The sequence below is a fragment of the Colossoma macropomum genome, unplaced genomic scaffold (assembly GCF_904425465.1).
Source record: "Colossoma macropomum unplaced genomic scaffold, Colossoma_macropomum, whole genome shotgun sequence".
NCBI lineage: Eukaryota > Metazoa > Chordata > Actinopteri > Characiformes > Serrasalmidae > Colossoma > Colossoma macropomum.
In genome coordinates this window covers 4,497,802-4,513,873 of record NW_023494793.1, presented here as the reverse complement: position 1 = coordinate 4,513,873, position 16,072 = coordinate 4,497,802, and the positions used below count along the sequence as shown (strand labels likewise).

General features: G+C 39.5%; 1 protein-coding gene across 2 annotated transcripts in view; it reads right to left on the bottom strand.

The window, feature by feature from the left end:
* The window catches only part of golga1 (golgin A1), a 37,137-nt gene extending 22,132 nt beyond the window's left edge, over nucleotides 1-15,005 (bottom strand). For both annotated transcript variants that reach the window (XM_036578243.1, XM_036578245.1), the window contains exons 1-6: nucleotides 14,859-15,005; nucleotides 11,806-12,067; nucleotides 7,743-7,833; nucleotides 4,640-4,714; nucleotides 306-403; nucleotides 179-211 (exon numbers count right to left, since the gene is read on the bottom strand). In XM_036578243.1, coding sequence (XP_036434136.1) covers nucleotides 179-211; nucleotides 306-403; nucleotides 4,640-4,714; nucleotides 7,743-7,833; nucleotides 11,806-11,931 — 423 coding nt within the window. In that variant the 5' untranslated portion in view covers nucleotides 11,932-12,067; nucleotides 14,859-15,005. The remainder of the gene's footprint in view (nucleotides 1-178; nucleotides 212-305; nucleotides 404-4,639; nucleotides 4,715-7,742; nucleotides 7,834-11,805; nucleotides 12,068-14,858) is intronic.
* Nucleotides 15,006-16,072: the final 1,067 nt, after the last annotated feature.

Sequence of the window (16,072 nt, the reverse complement as noted above, 5' to 3'; positions counted from 1 at the left end):
ATTCCCACCCCTATTATGTGCTGATTTCACTAATCATTAATAACTTCCCAGTGAGTGCAAATAAAAATGAGCTGGTTAGCTAATTCTGGCACAAAGCATCTTTTCTCAGTTGAGACTAGGTTCTGTACATGGCCCCTGAAAAACAATAACTACAGTAATAAAATAGACTTTTCCTTACCTGCTCTAAAGCTGCCATCTTCTCCATCCATTCCTGCAAAACAAACAAGAAAAAGAGTATAACTTCAGGGTCACGCTGCAACATCTAGTCCCTTAACCCAAATCAGCACATTCTCCTTAAAACTCACCTGATCTTTCTTCTCCAATGCTAAAGCCATGCCTTCTGCCATCTTGGCTCTGTTGGCCTGGAAGGACTCATTCTGCTCCTGCAACTTCCGCATAGATGCTAAAAAAAAGCCAGAACAAAAAGACATGACAGGCTCACAGAGTTTAAGGGTTACAGTTTCAGAGGCTTTGAGAAAATCCAAGACTGAAAAACTGAGGTAAAAAAAAAAGAAAGCAGCATTTAGTGGTTAGTGGGGGTGGGAATCGCAAAAGGCCCAAGATACGATATTATCACCATACTCAAGCCACAATACGCGATTTTAAACACACTGCGATTTATTACTGCTTTTCAACTGCAGATACAACCACCAGGTTTTTGTCGGCAGTCTCCCATTCTGGTGCTACATTTTGCAGGAGGTCTGCAATGTTTGCCCTGGTGTAACTTTAGTGTACTGCTCTAGTTTGGAGAGTGTGAGGCAGCAGTTTTCAGTCCTCAGTGAGATAACTCGCTGTGATAGTCATGTAGGAGTCCACTGCCCTTGATGTTCAGGTTAATGCAGTCCTTTCTGCTGTACTGAAAGATTCCTGAAGTTTAAGCTTCACTTCTCTGCAGAGCCTGGGTACGGCTGTGTGGGTAAAACCCACACCTGGGTTCCTGTGTCTTGAGTATGTAACAAAAACCTTCGTTTTGCACAACACTGTATGGACGCAGGCCTTCGCACATGAAGTAGGTGACGGATTACGCTATTTTCTTAGCTCACTCAGACCTGGAACGCTGATTTTTGGGTGGAGCTGAATTAACATTATACTTTCCCATCAACAAACCAAGACTACGTTCACATTACAAGCCTAATTGCTCAAATCTGATTTTCTGCTCAAATCCGATCTGACACGATGGTTCACACTCGTTTAGGTAAGTGACTCAAATCTGTCATTAATGTGACGAACCGGCGTCCTGGAATGACCCTCATGAGCTCATCCTACTCAGTAAGGTCTGTGAATGAATCACGTGCATCATCAGCACAAACTAACGAGCAGAACGGGCTTCGCTGAAGATAATTAACTCTGATCAGCTCTCAGCTTCATTATTAGAGCGAGACGAAGGAGAAAAAGGTGAGATGAGCTGCTTTTCCACCGTTTACAGGCTTTAACTTCTGTTCCCAGCTGTTGCCATGGTAACGCTGAATGATGGCGCACGCGCAGTGGAGAAAAAGCTCATGAATTCCGATCTGAGTGTCACATTAAGGTCGCATGGCCATGAATTGGATACGTATCCAATCTAGGACCACATATGAAAGTGGCTCAGGTGGATTTGAAAACATCAGATCCGAGTCACATTAGGGCCAAAACAATCTGATTTGTGCCACTTCAACCTGGTAATGTGAACGCAGCCCAAAATCAGCTTCTCATTTGTTTATTTGAACAGCTTCTTCTTTGAATTTAACCATTCCACCTTAACTGGTGCAGCAGTTATTTTCTGGCACTGGAGGCAGCAGAATGTAGTGCACCATTTAAGGTGGAATGGGACACAATAAGCTGGCGAATAAGAAGCTGAAAACTCAAAGAAGAAGCTCTCTTTTATCCCTGTGAAACTGTGGTTATGGGTGACTGCTAGAGACTTTGCAGCACTGCTGCACCGTTTAAGGTGGAATGGGAAAATTTGAATGGGAAGCCAATTTCAGCCTTGTTTGCCGGTTGTCTCTGAATGGTGGCGTGTGAGGTGAGCCCTCATGCTCGTAGTATTTCCCCAGAGTATTTTATTTTCATACAACACTCATTGCAACAGCACGTGTCATATCCATGTCCTTTGACCCTCCGCTGACTGTCACCTCTACTGACCTCACCAGAAAAATCTCAGCACCATCTAGTGGACTGAAAAAGCAATCGATTGTATTATTTTAGTACCAAAAAAAATTCATTTCTATTTGCAATTTATATAAAATACTTTATACTTGGCATCTTGTATTGATACAATACTGTAATACAAAATATCGTGATAAAATGCTGTATCGATGTTTCCCCACCCGTAGAGGTTAGCTGATTTCACAAAGCAAGGAAATATAAAGATTACGAAACGGCACCCTTAGGTTGATTACATCCATCAGAAAACTTCTGAAAAACTGCAACTTTTTGTTATGCATTTCATAAAATAAACATAAAAGGGTTTTCTTGATGATGCAAGTTGACAACAGAAAAAAACAGTGCAGAAAAAAGGAAAAGGGAAGGATTTTAAGACGGGCCCTGACAGAATGTGCCACAAAAGACACACTTTCTTCTCCAAAATAAAAGCATGATAACAGAAGTGTATATATTGGATATAATGAACAAGCTGCTGAAAAAGGGCAGAGCGATATTTTAAAGACAAATACATTCATCTTAGCAGGAACCTGGGAGCGTTAGTGGGAGTTTGTTAGTACAACATGCATATATATGTATATATATATATATATATATATATATATATATATATATATATATATATATATATATATATATATGTATTCATCGTGAAACCTTTTATATTCCTGATAACAACTTTTGCAAAGTTATTAGAGAAAGCCTTGTGTTAATCCACGCACTTAAATTATCTGTATTCATGATTTTCAGCATAGATACCTTCATATATGGGCCGACCGCACCTGCTCACACTCAGAATATAAACACAGCAGGAGCCTTGCTGCCTTTAAGCCAGCCAACCCTCACATGTGCCTATTGAATTAGCCTTTTAAAGAAATACTTTGCTGGAAAGTCCAATTTATACAATCTTCTCCTCATCACTGATGGAGTCGATGAACCAAGACATGTTTGATGTTTAAAGTTTGCTGTGCTACAGTTTTGCATCAGAGCTCCAAGGCAGCCAATTAGCACAAATTAGCCTATCGCAAAGTGCAAGCCTAAATCAGTATATACTTGCCTCAAACTGTTTTGAGTTGTTAAAGGGGAACTTCACTGATTTTTCTAAATTTCTGTGTAATTTAATCATTTAGAAGTTAACAAAGTCATTCAGAGTGGTTTGGTGTGAAATGGGTCGCTGTCGAGAAATTTACTGACTGATTTCTTTACAGTGGTGGTGATAGGAACCAGGGCTCACAATGTCTACAACACAAACATAGCCATTTTATTTACTATCCAAAACCACCAGTGAACCAACAAGTGCCTTCTAAGTTTTTATATATAACGAAAATAATAATAAAATAGCGGGAAATCTGAAAAAAAAAAAAAAGTTTCTTGTTTGGGGACTATTTTTGTCTGCCACCCTGCACTTATCACACATTTCAAAACACAACCACATTTCCAAAAAAGTTGGGATGCTGTGCAAAATGTAAACAAAAAACAAAATGCTGATGCAAAATGATGTGCAAATGATTTAACCTCTATATTTCAGTGAAAATAGTACAAAAACAAGATATCAAATGTTGAAACTGAGAAATTTTATTGTTTGTTGAAAAATATATATTTTGAATTTGATGCCAACAACAAGTTCCAAAAAAGTTGGGATGGGGGCAACAAAAGGCTGGTAAAGTTGTGCAATGCTAAAAAAACACCTGGTGGTTGACTGACAACAGGTGAGTAACATGATTGGGTGTAAATGAGCATCCCAGAGAGGCTGTGAAGATGATGAGGGGTTCACCACTCTGTGAATAACATCAACATTTGAAATTCTTTTTGGAAATCATGGACGCTGTGTCCTCTGGACTAAAGACCACTCGGCGTGTTATCAGCGCACAGTTCAAAAGTCAGTATTCATGATGGTATAGGGGGGCATTAGTGCACATGGCATGGGTGACGTGCACATCAGTGAAGGCACCATTAATGCTGAACGATATATACATGTTTTGGCAACATATGCTGCCATCCAGACAACGTCTTCTTCAGAGAAGGCCTTGATTATTTCAGCATGACAATGTCAAACCACATTCTGCATGTATTACAACAGCATTGTTCTGTATTACAAGAGCCCAAAATCTTCTCAAAACTGTCATAAAACAATGTCTCAGGCATCATGCAGTGTATTCATAAGCAGTTCATGTAATAACCTTCTGTGAGGGAGCTTTTAGAGGCTTTAAACTCCTCAGAAATCTGGTTCCTAACACCACCACTGTGAACAACTGGTGGTAAGTATATACACATGTATGCATTTACCAGACATTCTTATCCAGAGCTAGGCCAAGGCAGAATTAGTAATTAATAAAGTACTAATAAATCATCAATTAAACAGTAGCAAGACTGACCACAGACCAGGTGTATATGTAGGGGGGGAGGGGCTGAGGCGTGAACATAAGCAGCAGACAAACAAATGCAAAGAAGAGAGAAGGAGCGAGGGAGAAGGAGAGGGGAGGAAAAGAACGGTACGTACAATCCTGATGCTTCTCTAATGCAATCTCAAGCTTGTCCTTGGTCTTCTGCATTAGCCGAAGCTGTTCAGCGTAGTCTAGTGTTGAGGTATGGGTATGTACACGCACACCGCAGGGAGAGGTAAAAGAGGATGTGGGTCCACAGGTAGGAAGGAGGGGGGGAGAGGACAAAAAACAAGTGGAGAAAACAAAGGGATAAAAATGGTTGAGAAGAGAAGTAAATGGAGTGATGCACCGATACAATACTCTCGATCGGTATCAGATTATTCAATGTAGCAAATATCATGACTGTCAGACGCAACCGATCCACATTTGATGATGTTTCTTAGCTGTCATTTTTAGTATGGTACTAGATATTTATGTTGATGTATTTTGCTGTTACAAAACACAAAAAAATAGCATTTAATATGTAATTTGTCATGTAATGTTGTTTTCTACAGCACAGCACTGCAGCTTCCTGCATCTTTCGGTTTGACACATTATACAGTTTTGTATGTAGTTCTCTCACTACAATACCCAGCATGTCAAATATGGTAAGTATGTCACACAACCAGTAGGGATCCCCCCTCAGCAATAAAGAAACAATAAAGATGTACCACTGATGAGGAGACTTACAAATACAGACGTGATATTTGGCTTCCTAGCAGTAAGGCAGTCATTTGGCTTCCCTCTGGCTTTGTTCACACAGCAGGTAAAAGTGCCCCAAATCTGATCTTTTTCTTCATATGTGACACAGATGTGTGTCCGTATTTCAGTGTGAACAGCGAGAAACACATTGAATCTGACATTTTCTGATCTGAGATGCTTTCATATGTGGTACTGAAATCCGATACGTAACCAATGTGCAGCAATGCGACTCAGTCTGAACAGACAGATCGGAATTCATGCGACTTTTACGTCAATCCAACTCGACATTCGTCAAAATTTCACGCTGCTGAGGTCATAAACATTTGGGCTGATGTTTCTGTACTAAAAAATTAGAAGAGACGTATCCAAAACCCTCCATGTTTGAAGAGATTTCCGAAGAACAGTTAAAAGCCTGAACGTTTAAAGAATCCGAGGAGACGAACCAGAGAAGTGACCGCAGTCTTTTTACGGCGAGCTGGAACACATTCTGGGTCATGAGCCCAGCTGTCAGTCAGTGAAGCTTCATGATGGCTCCTGTGATGCTGGTGAAGACGAAGCTGAACCTCCGGTAGCGACTGGCGTTCGTTGGCAGTCATGACTGTTTACTTCTGGATGAGCCGCGTGGAGCAACCTGAAGCTTCGTTCTTTTACACATGTGGGTCGGTTTAGGAGCTGATCTGTTCAGACTGATGTCGCATACAGATCACATTTAAAAGATACTGTGAACAGCCACACAAAAAAATTGGATTTGGTGAGAAAATCAGATTGGGGCACTTTTACCTGCTGCGTGAACAGAACCTTAGCTTCTCAAAAGCTCCTCCTACCTTCAAGCTACATCACCAGAAGGGAGTCTCTCTACTCTTAAAACCAGAAAATCTCTCAAGACTATTGAGGTTCTGCTACAGAAGCCAAGTAAGCATGTTTACAACAGATGGTTACATTTATTTTCATTTATTTTGGTCAGAGTGCCCCTTTAACAGTCCTACTATCAGAGATATCGAAATCAGGAGAGAGTCTGAATCGGTGCATCCCTAAAATGGAGGGAGAATCAGAATGATTTTCTGAGATGAGAAAATCATGCTGCCTTCACTTCAGCCTCTACTAACCACAGACACTCATCCTGTCCTGCTAAATCTGCTCTACATTGGCTCTGGGACCGTTCTAGACTCAAATCAGGTGTAATAGGAGCCCTGTTAAACTCATTTTTCCTTTACAGCCTCTGTTGGGCTGTTTCAGGATGGGACAGGGAAGTCACATGACAGAACTCCTCACTTTCTCTTTAATTAGTTATGAGCATTGGAAAAAACACTGTTGGTCTACATATAAAAAACCTTTCCTTTACAATATGGTTATTTTATAGGAGGATAAAATGTAACGTACATTACATTGTCAGTTAAAATACATTAACATAGAGTTTTATGCAAAGTAATTCTGGACCTTTTATAGTCATCTATTTATCATGAAATGTTTATACAAAACGGATTTTGGAAAAAAAAAAATGATGAAAAGTTCTGAATTGCATTAATTATAATAACAATAATCCTGCAGATTTAACAGTACAAACGTTATTTCATACCTTAATCTGTACTAAACTAAAATTATTGACAGGTTGTGGATCTAGTGTGCTCTTTTATTAACCCTTAGAAGTCAAAGTTTTACCCACATAACAAAAGCACAGTAGAATTTTGAATGAAATATTTCACACTGGTTGTTCACGAAATCAGGTTTTAGTTATTTTTGTGTTAAAAATTCTGTTGATAAAACTTCAATACCACAAATTTGCTCCTAACAATAAGATATTCAATTATAAACTGAATTTGATGTAAAGTTACTGTTATTCATGCGGTCTAATCAAATCAAATGACATTTTTGGTTGCTTTTGTAAGTGAAAGTAAGTGAACACCTCCTCTGCAGAAAACACACTTAAATATGGCATTTTTGTACAATTTTTAGTCCACAATTTATATTTATTTGCTGAGTTTAACATATTGGGAAAAAAATAAAACAAAAAATATAAAATGTACCTTAATTTTTGGACAGACCAATTTGTTTCCAATATGTTAAATTCAGCAACTAATCTATAAATGTGTATTTAATTGTGCAGAAGTGTGTTCTCTGCAGAGGATGCGTTAAGTTATTTTCTCTTAGATAATCAACAAAATATGCAAGTTGACCGAGGAAACTTTCACACACAACTTTTATAAATGAGTTGTTCTACAGAAAGAAAAACAATTTACAATTTTGTACCAGAACAGTTTTGATATTGATTAAAATGAAATCTGTGAAAGAGCTCTGTAGACTTTAACCTGCCGATACAGAAATAAGTTAAATGCACCTGTAATACATAAACATAATAATTTACCTGATTACAGTAATACATTTATGTAGTAAAGTGAAAGAACAGTACTAACTCTACACTTCTAAGGGTTAACACTGTATTCAGTTGGTGTGTATGATGTGTAAAGCTGTGGGAGATACCTGAGAGTTTGGCCTCCAGCTTTCGGATCTGATCGTTCCTGCGCAGAATCTGAGAGGAGAGGTCGTCTCTGGAGCTGCTGCCGTCCGACGCCTGATAACACAAACAAGAAACACGTTAGGATGTTATTACAGCACACAAAGACAGATACTGCCATATCTGGCCCATCGAAATTCATGAAAGAAAATGTTTTGAATGCAGTTTAACTTAGGAAAGAAACTGAAAAAGCAGCAGGTGAAAAATCAGCTCCTCTACTGACAGTATTAGATACTGTTACCTGTTAGTGGGCAGTAAGACCAAAAAGTTTTATTGTGGCATAATTGATTTCTGAAGGTTTACTTAAGCATCTAAACTGGTTTTATTTGAAAAAATAACTTATTATTCCAGGATGTCCCTTCACTTTTTAATAAGAACCATTTTTATCAACCAAAGTAAACCCTGAACTAAGTCAACATCAAGTCAAAATGTATTTATATTGCACTTTTTACAGCAGGCGTTGTCACAAAGCAGCTTTGTAGAAAATCCTGACCCAAGCACCAGTGAGCGTCATCACGGGCCACAGTGGCAGGAAAAACTCCCTAAGAGCAAGAGGAAGAAACCTCAAGAGGAACCAAGACTCAAAAGGGGAACCCATCCTCCTCTGGTCAACAGAGAACGGCAGAACAATAACACATCAAGAGCAACATGTAGAGAGAAAAAGAGAAAAAGAGAAAAAGAAACCAGAATATAAATTCACCAATGCAAACCAGTCACTGCTGTTAGAAGCCTATTTGAGTAACAATGAGAAACAGATCTATGAAAACCTGTGACTACTGCACTTAATTATCTGATAACTGCAGAACATCAGATTTTGTCAGTAATCTGATCAATGCATTTACATGCTCTTGAGTAATCAGACAATGGGGAAACTCTGGGTCTACGTGAGTCAGACAGTAATCAGATATCTGCTTTGCAACCAGCCAATAAACTCACAGAAGAAGGCGTGACGTAAACGTAATGTAACGTAAAACTTAATGCTGCAGCTTTTTTTTTTGCGCCACTTTACCTGAAAATATGAACGTACATCACCTAGAAGATGAAGAATATTTCAATCCTTTATTTCGTCAAGCATGTATTTGGTTTCAGCGCCGCTCCAAAAGTGTTTTGCTGCGTCTCGCGACTCTGCTTGCTTATTTCTGGTACCGCCGTCTGTTTTCGCACATGCTCAGACTGAGAAATCCGAAAGAAATCAGAGTAAGAGTTCACATGCACTGAGAAATCTGATTACTGAGCTAAAATCCAGCCTCTTTATCAGGTTTCTAGACCTTACTCTGATCTAAGAAATCAGAGTGTGCTGTTTACATGACCGATTGAATAATCAGACTGCATAAATCCGATTATGATCAGATTACTGAGCGTGTGTAAACGCACTCAATGACTACTGGGAGAAGCCTATCAAGATAATAGGTTAGTATGAATATGTGAAGAGTGAATAGTGCATCTGTAATTCTGTATGCTTGTTTTTATATGACAGAGCACATTAGCAAGTCTATTTGATGTTACTTAACAACCTGAAACATGTGCCTGATGCTTTAGGTATGATGCTAATTGGTAGGCGATAGGCTTCCATTAATTGTTAGCTGCATTACCTTCATCGCTCCAGAGTAAAACTACTGAAGCAAACTTCAGACACTGAACATGTCTAGACTGACTGACTGTATCTGGGGTAAAAGGCAAAACTGTGCACATTTAATTGCTTTTATAGTAAAGAATTAGAGCTTGTAACTGCATTACAAGCTACAATAAGCAATCAGTGCAGCCTAAGGGCATCTGTCAAGCTTCAGTTCAGACCTGCTACTGATACACCTGTGTGATCTCCATCCAGCTTCAATTATTCAGTGAGGCCAGTCCTGCGTGTGGGAGCGCTCTACAATCCAGAAAAGCATCAGGTTGCACAGGTTTGCTGATAAAGAGAAGTGGCCTTCTGGATGCTCGTCATACTGCACTCATTCCTCCAGCTGGGTGGAGCTCTTAGTAAACAAGTGCTGGGCAAACATGATGCACTTCACTTTCTACTGCGCAACACAGGATGCTGTAATCCACTGTATCACTACTTTCTCTGAAGATCTGTCACACACAGCTGTAGACAAAAGTTTGGGCACATCTGGTCAAATTATATGTTTTGTTGATTTTTCTAAGTGTAAGCAAGTTAACACATCCTCTATGGGGAACACACTGAAAGTTTTAATACACAATTACAAGGTTTGTTCCGACAGCAACATAGTAGAAAATGTTTAATTTGGTGGTGTTTTGCATACGGCTGTACACACTTGGCTGATAAAATCAGTTGATATGCTGATAAACTTGTGAAATTCAGTCCATGGAGCAGCAATAATACCTTTTTAACAGTTCTGTGAGGAAATCATAAAAAAAATAATAAATAAATAAAAAATCACCCTCTAATGGAGTTCAGAACTTGTTTGAGAGTTCAACATTTTGTGAACTCATGGTATTCGTGAGGTTAGGTGCTAAAGGGGAATTCCATCCATGTTTACAAAATTCAGCATAATCTGCTTGTAGAGAAGCAATCAACAAATTTTTAAAGGACAACAGACCTTCTAGAGAAACTCAGCATCTTGACTTTCTTTACATTTCTTTATGTATTCAATGTTAGTGACAGGAAGCAGGAGTCACTACAGTGCAAAGATAGCTAGTTTTGTTTTTGTATAAAAGTAAAACTATTGACAATGGTAGAATGATGGGGAACATCAGTTTTCTGTTAAACACTAAATACTATTCTTTACAATGCCTTACATGCATTTCACAAAAGTAACTAGAAAACAGTATAACGCACAAAAATATACCTATCGACCTACCTCTCTATCGAGCTATACACATGCAGACATTTACAGTGGGGTCCAAAAGTCTGAGAGCACTGGTGAAAATGCTTCTATTTTGCATTCCTTTTGAATTTAATACAAGGTTTCTCATTACAAATGATATTAACAGCATAAAAATTTGTGTGAAAGGTAGAACTGATGACCATTTACATGACTTTTTAATGCTTGGTTTGTTGCCCTTTTGCTTTAACTTTGCTTTAAGCTTGTGCAAAAGCCTCTGAAGAGTAGATCCATTCCACCTGAGTTGTCTGAACAGACTTGTGAGCCTACAGGCTAGACCCTCACCTGCAACCATTTAATGAAAAAAAAAAATGTCATCACTTCACAAAATCAGCAGAATTACCCTATTCGGTTACTATAAGGGATGCTCAATAGATTTTATGTAGATATTTGCTTATAAATAAAATATCAGCAACGTGTTTAAATGTTTAGATTTGGCAAATTTTTCAAACCACTACTTGATGTATTTATTATACTCTAGAAGCTCTAGTCTGCAAATTCAGATGGATTTAGCCCAAATTTCTTCAATTCGTAAACAATTATGTTTCAGGATCTTCAGATTTGTACATAAAAATATCAGATATCATCACCAGCCCACAATTCCCACATTAATATTAGGTTATTTTTAAGTGACTTGTTTAAAGGGCTTATTTCCTACATATTTCTTGTATTTTACCTAATCCTTCTCACCATCTACTACCGTCTACTACCAACATTTGAGGGTTTTTATGTATTGAAAAACAATCTTAATTCAGTGGTAGCGATAGGAATCAGCGGGCATAATCACAACCATTTCATTCAACTCGTCAGATGTCTGGTTCCTATCACCGCCACTGTAAAGAAAATGAGTCGATAAGTTTTACTAGAACGGAGCAGTTGACATCAAACCACTCCGAATGGCTTTGCTTACATCTTAACCATTTAATCATGGACAAATCTAGAAAAACTGGTGGAGTTCCCCTTTAAAGGCATTCAAAAGGAAACAGGCAAGTGCAATTATGAAGCACTTGAAGAACAAAGCATGTGACAACAGACAGTTCAATAGTGACTGTGTGTATGAAATGTGCGGGAGTGTAAGTGAGGGTGAGAAAGAGAGACATTTGTGTGACCGAGAGAGGACGAGACAGAAAGAGAGAGAGAGAGAGAGAGAGAGAGAGAGGGGAAGAGAAGGAGGAGCTGCACTCACGAAGTCGTCCCCAGAGTCCGCTCCCACAGACGTGATGGACTCTTTGCTCATGGAGCGGGGCATGCGGCCGGAGCGAGGGCCCGTGGCCGCCTCCTCCGCTATCTTCTTCTTCAGCTTCGCAAACATCCCGACAGCGTGCAAAGCAGTTCCTTCCAGCCGCCTCCTGTGGCTCAGCGTGCTTTAAGATGCTCTTAATGCTGAACAGTCTTCACATGCAGGACGCAGCTGTCTCATCGCTGTCTGGCTGCCTGTAGATTTTACTCTGAAAGATATTACATATAAAAAAACAAAGCATTAGGACAGAGAGAGTGAACACTGTGCCTTCAGTTCTCCTTACTTACTTCTTTTTCTTATCATAAAACAGCACCTCAGTTATCAGGAACCATAACTGTAACTGCTTTTTGTAATAGCTCTCTGTGAGGGAGCTTTCAGTGGCATTAAATGCTTCAGACATCTGGTTCCTATCACCACCACTGTGAATAATTCTGATTGCTTAGGTTTCTTTAGAACAGCACATTTTATATCAAACCACTCTGACTTTGTTTACATATTAGAAATTTAACCATGCAGAGTTTTTTAAATATTGATGGAATTCCCCTTTTAAAGCATCTTAACTCTTGCTCACAGAAAGTTATAACATACACCTACAGCCTTTTTTAAACACATTAGTGGCGGGATGGGTACCTGCAGGGCGTCGTAAGGCAAAATAGTCCCTAAGGAAAACTAATTTCGGAATTTCAGAACTTTTCCATCATAACCATTTGACGTAAAAACTCAGAAGACTCGTGTAGGTTCACTGGTGGTTTTGGATAGTAAATAAAATGGCTATATCTGTGTTGTAGTCATGGCGACCCCTGGTTCCTATCACCACCACTGTAAAGAAATCAGAGTCTCTACAATCAGCATTTCACACCAAACCTCTCTGAATGAGTCTGTTTACATCTCAACCACCATAAATGATTCATGTGGAGTTTTCCTTACGGGGTTAACTGTTTAAAAAAAAGAGGATACTAACGTTTTGTTGTGCTGTGGCACATTTTATGATCATTTCCTATAGTCGCAGTCTCGACCGGTCAATCTTGACTTCAGTCATGCAACCTTGACTATTCATTGTAATGTACTGTACTGCACTTATTGAAATGTATGATATTGCACTGCGCTGTGTTTAACTCTGTTCCTTTTTCTCCAGGTATCAACACGGACTTCTGTTTCTAGCAGTGCCTGAGCTCAGGACTGGCTTTCTCTCTAATCTATTTGTAACAGGCAAAGACACTTTCTCTAGACAGACAACAAAGCACTTCTTGTAAGTCACTCTGGATAAGAGCGTCTGCTAAATGCTGTAAACGTAAATGACTTATAAATGGCTGATTATGGCTGATCAGCCAATACATACAACAATACCAACACTCATTGTCCATAGGATCGACACCATCCACATCATATCATATGAATCGAAAGGTTTCTACATTAATCATGGCTATGCTAAGACAGCGTATGTCTAGAGTTTTGCAACTGTATTCGAATCTCATTGTAATCAACATTCAGAAGCTCATGTAAATGGGCCACCAGGCGTTTCTGAAGCTCTAACACAAGGCATAATTCTATGTGGCCCGGAAAAGTACCTTAATTTTCTATTAATATTAGCCCGTTTCACAATGCAACGCACTACAGCCCCCAGCGTGCACTGCACACCGACTCTTCTACCTCAACAACAGTCTATGGGACAGCAGTTACACCTCAATTCTACACAGTTTCACACCAGTCATACCACCAAACACACTAGCTGCATTTCAGCTGCAGTTCAGCCAATATAAACACTTAACGTCATCTCAGCTGCTTAGAAATTGAGCCCAAGCCTTAATGAACTTGCAGCAAGGAAAGGATGCCTGGTGCTCTAGTTTAGGCAAACAGGTAGGTTTAAAAGACTGAGCTCCTGGGGACGTTTACATTTTGAATATTTCAAGTATTTATGTAATATTTCAAGGTTTATGGCAAAATGTTAATTAAAAATGAAACAAAACGTAGTCGTTCTCTGGCCCACTGATTTGGTGAGCTTTTTCAAAATGGCCCTTTTAGTGTTTTTAGTTCCCCCCTGCTCTAACGTGAAGCTAACCTGAAATATTCTGGTGATTTTGTAAGCACGGTTAACCGAGAGCAATCTATAGTTGACTTTAATTTTTTTAAAACTGACAGTTACAGGAGATCCCACCTTCATAAAGTATCAAAAATTGTATCAAACGTCGATACTTTTCACAGTACAGTATTAAAGTTGGAAATCCAGTATCATGACAGCACTAACAGTTACTCTGGCCTAAAGAGCAACTTTCTGCCATCCTACTACTGTTACTCCCCTAACTTGAACTTCAGGACTTATAGAATGACCACTGTAATGGTTAGTTGACTTGACACCAGCCAGCTTCGATCTGAATCACAAGCTTTCTACGTAAAATCCATCAGATTGACTCGGTTAGACGTTGTGCACATAAACGCAACAGATTGACACTGATGTTGACAGCGATATATCGACAATACACTCAGAAAGGCATTTTGGACTGTATTTTCATACAGTTTTTCGCCATAAACAATATATACTGTCATTTTGCCCGGTCAAAATTATCACTATTATTATTACAGTATCTTTTATACGGCGTAACAGGTTCTATTTTGACTGTTACAGCTTATTAAATCTCAGACAGACTAAATATCGTGTTGTTTATATCGAGCGGTAAAATGTGTTGAAGTATCGTGATATAATAGTTTTGCCATCTCGCCCAGCCCCAGCTCACAATGCTGTTCCAGTCCAGCGTAATGATGCTAACTGCTGCTGTATTGATATAAAATTAAGTTTAATGTTCTGCTCACATGATCGCGCACAGTTTAATGACTGAAACCACACATAAATACGACGCTGTCAGGTCGATCAGCCGGATTATAAAGGTCGTCAGGCCATCAGCTGGTCAGCTAAGCTAACGCTAGCTGAGCCTGAAGCTAGCGCCCTGATAGCCCTCAGCTAGGATCCCCGTTTCGGACACACAGCGACAGAAACCCTTTACCTTCAGCTCCGACCAACAGAAACACATCTAACATCCATCTTCCGTCAAATTCGGTTTATTTCAAACCGCTCGGTCAGACGTAAATCCCCGTATTTCCCATTTACTCGTCGCTGTGTCGCTTGTATTTGCTAACCAACTTCACCACGTCACCACATTCAGCGTGACGACGCGGCGGCCACGGCCTCCGCTGATTGGTCGAAGCTTAGGAGAGGCGTGGCAACGGAGTCGCCTCACTGCTTGCCAGTTACAGGGTGAGTTCCAATAGGGCTGCACACTTGTACACTATCTAGTGCACACTAGTGAAAATCCGCTAGTCGGTATGTCTGGAGCAGCGAAGCCGCATTCTATGGAGTGATGGAGCTCCATCCAATACCTTTGATACGAGCTGGAGTGTCCAGAAACGACCATCCAACATCAGTACCTGACCTCACTAAGGCTCTTGCGGCTGAATGCAACCAAATCCTCACGGCAATGTTCCAACTTCTAGTGTAAAGCCTTCCCAGAAGAGCAGAGACTGTTACTGCAGCAAACTTCTATTAAAGGGGAACAAAATGTCTGCATAATTAAAGCAAAGTGGTTCAGAGTGGTTTGGTGTGAAATGCTCAGTTCTAGAGAAACTTGCAGAGTTAGAATTGCTCACAGTGGTGGTGATAGGAACCAGACGTCCACCTCTAAAAGCTCATACACAGAAAGTTACTTCATGAAATGCTTGTGAATGCCTTGCCTGACGCCTGAGCCTCTGATTTTAGGGCAGTTCTGTGACAGAGTTTTGGTCTAAAATGTATTTTAACCTAATCATGGTGGAGTCTTCTGCTCCAAACCATAATTTCTAAAATGCTCTGGTTGTAAAATCTGATTGAAACTTGTTCGAAGCTGTTAAAATACTTAATAAATATACACCTATGACCGCTTCACTGCTGGAAAAACCTGCATAGACCAGCACGGCTGTCTCTGTCCAAAAAAAGACGTATCTTTATTTTTTCATTTTTATTATTACTCTTTTTTTTAATCATTTAAACACAGCGGCTGCTTTATACACTGTGTGAAAATCATCAATGTATTTTAATCAATGTATTTTAATCCAATCATGGTGGAGGGATACATGAAGGGTGTTGTTGTAAGGCCAAATAGTCCCCAAAGAAACTTGTTATTTTCAGAATTTACCATCATCAACATTATGTTAAAGACTCAGACACGTGTAGGTTCACTGGTGG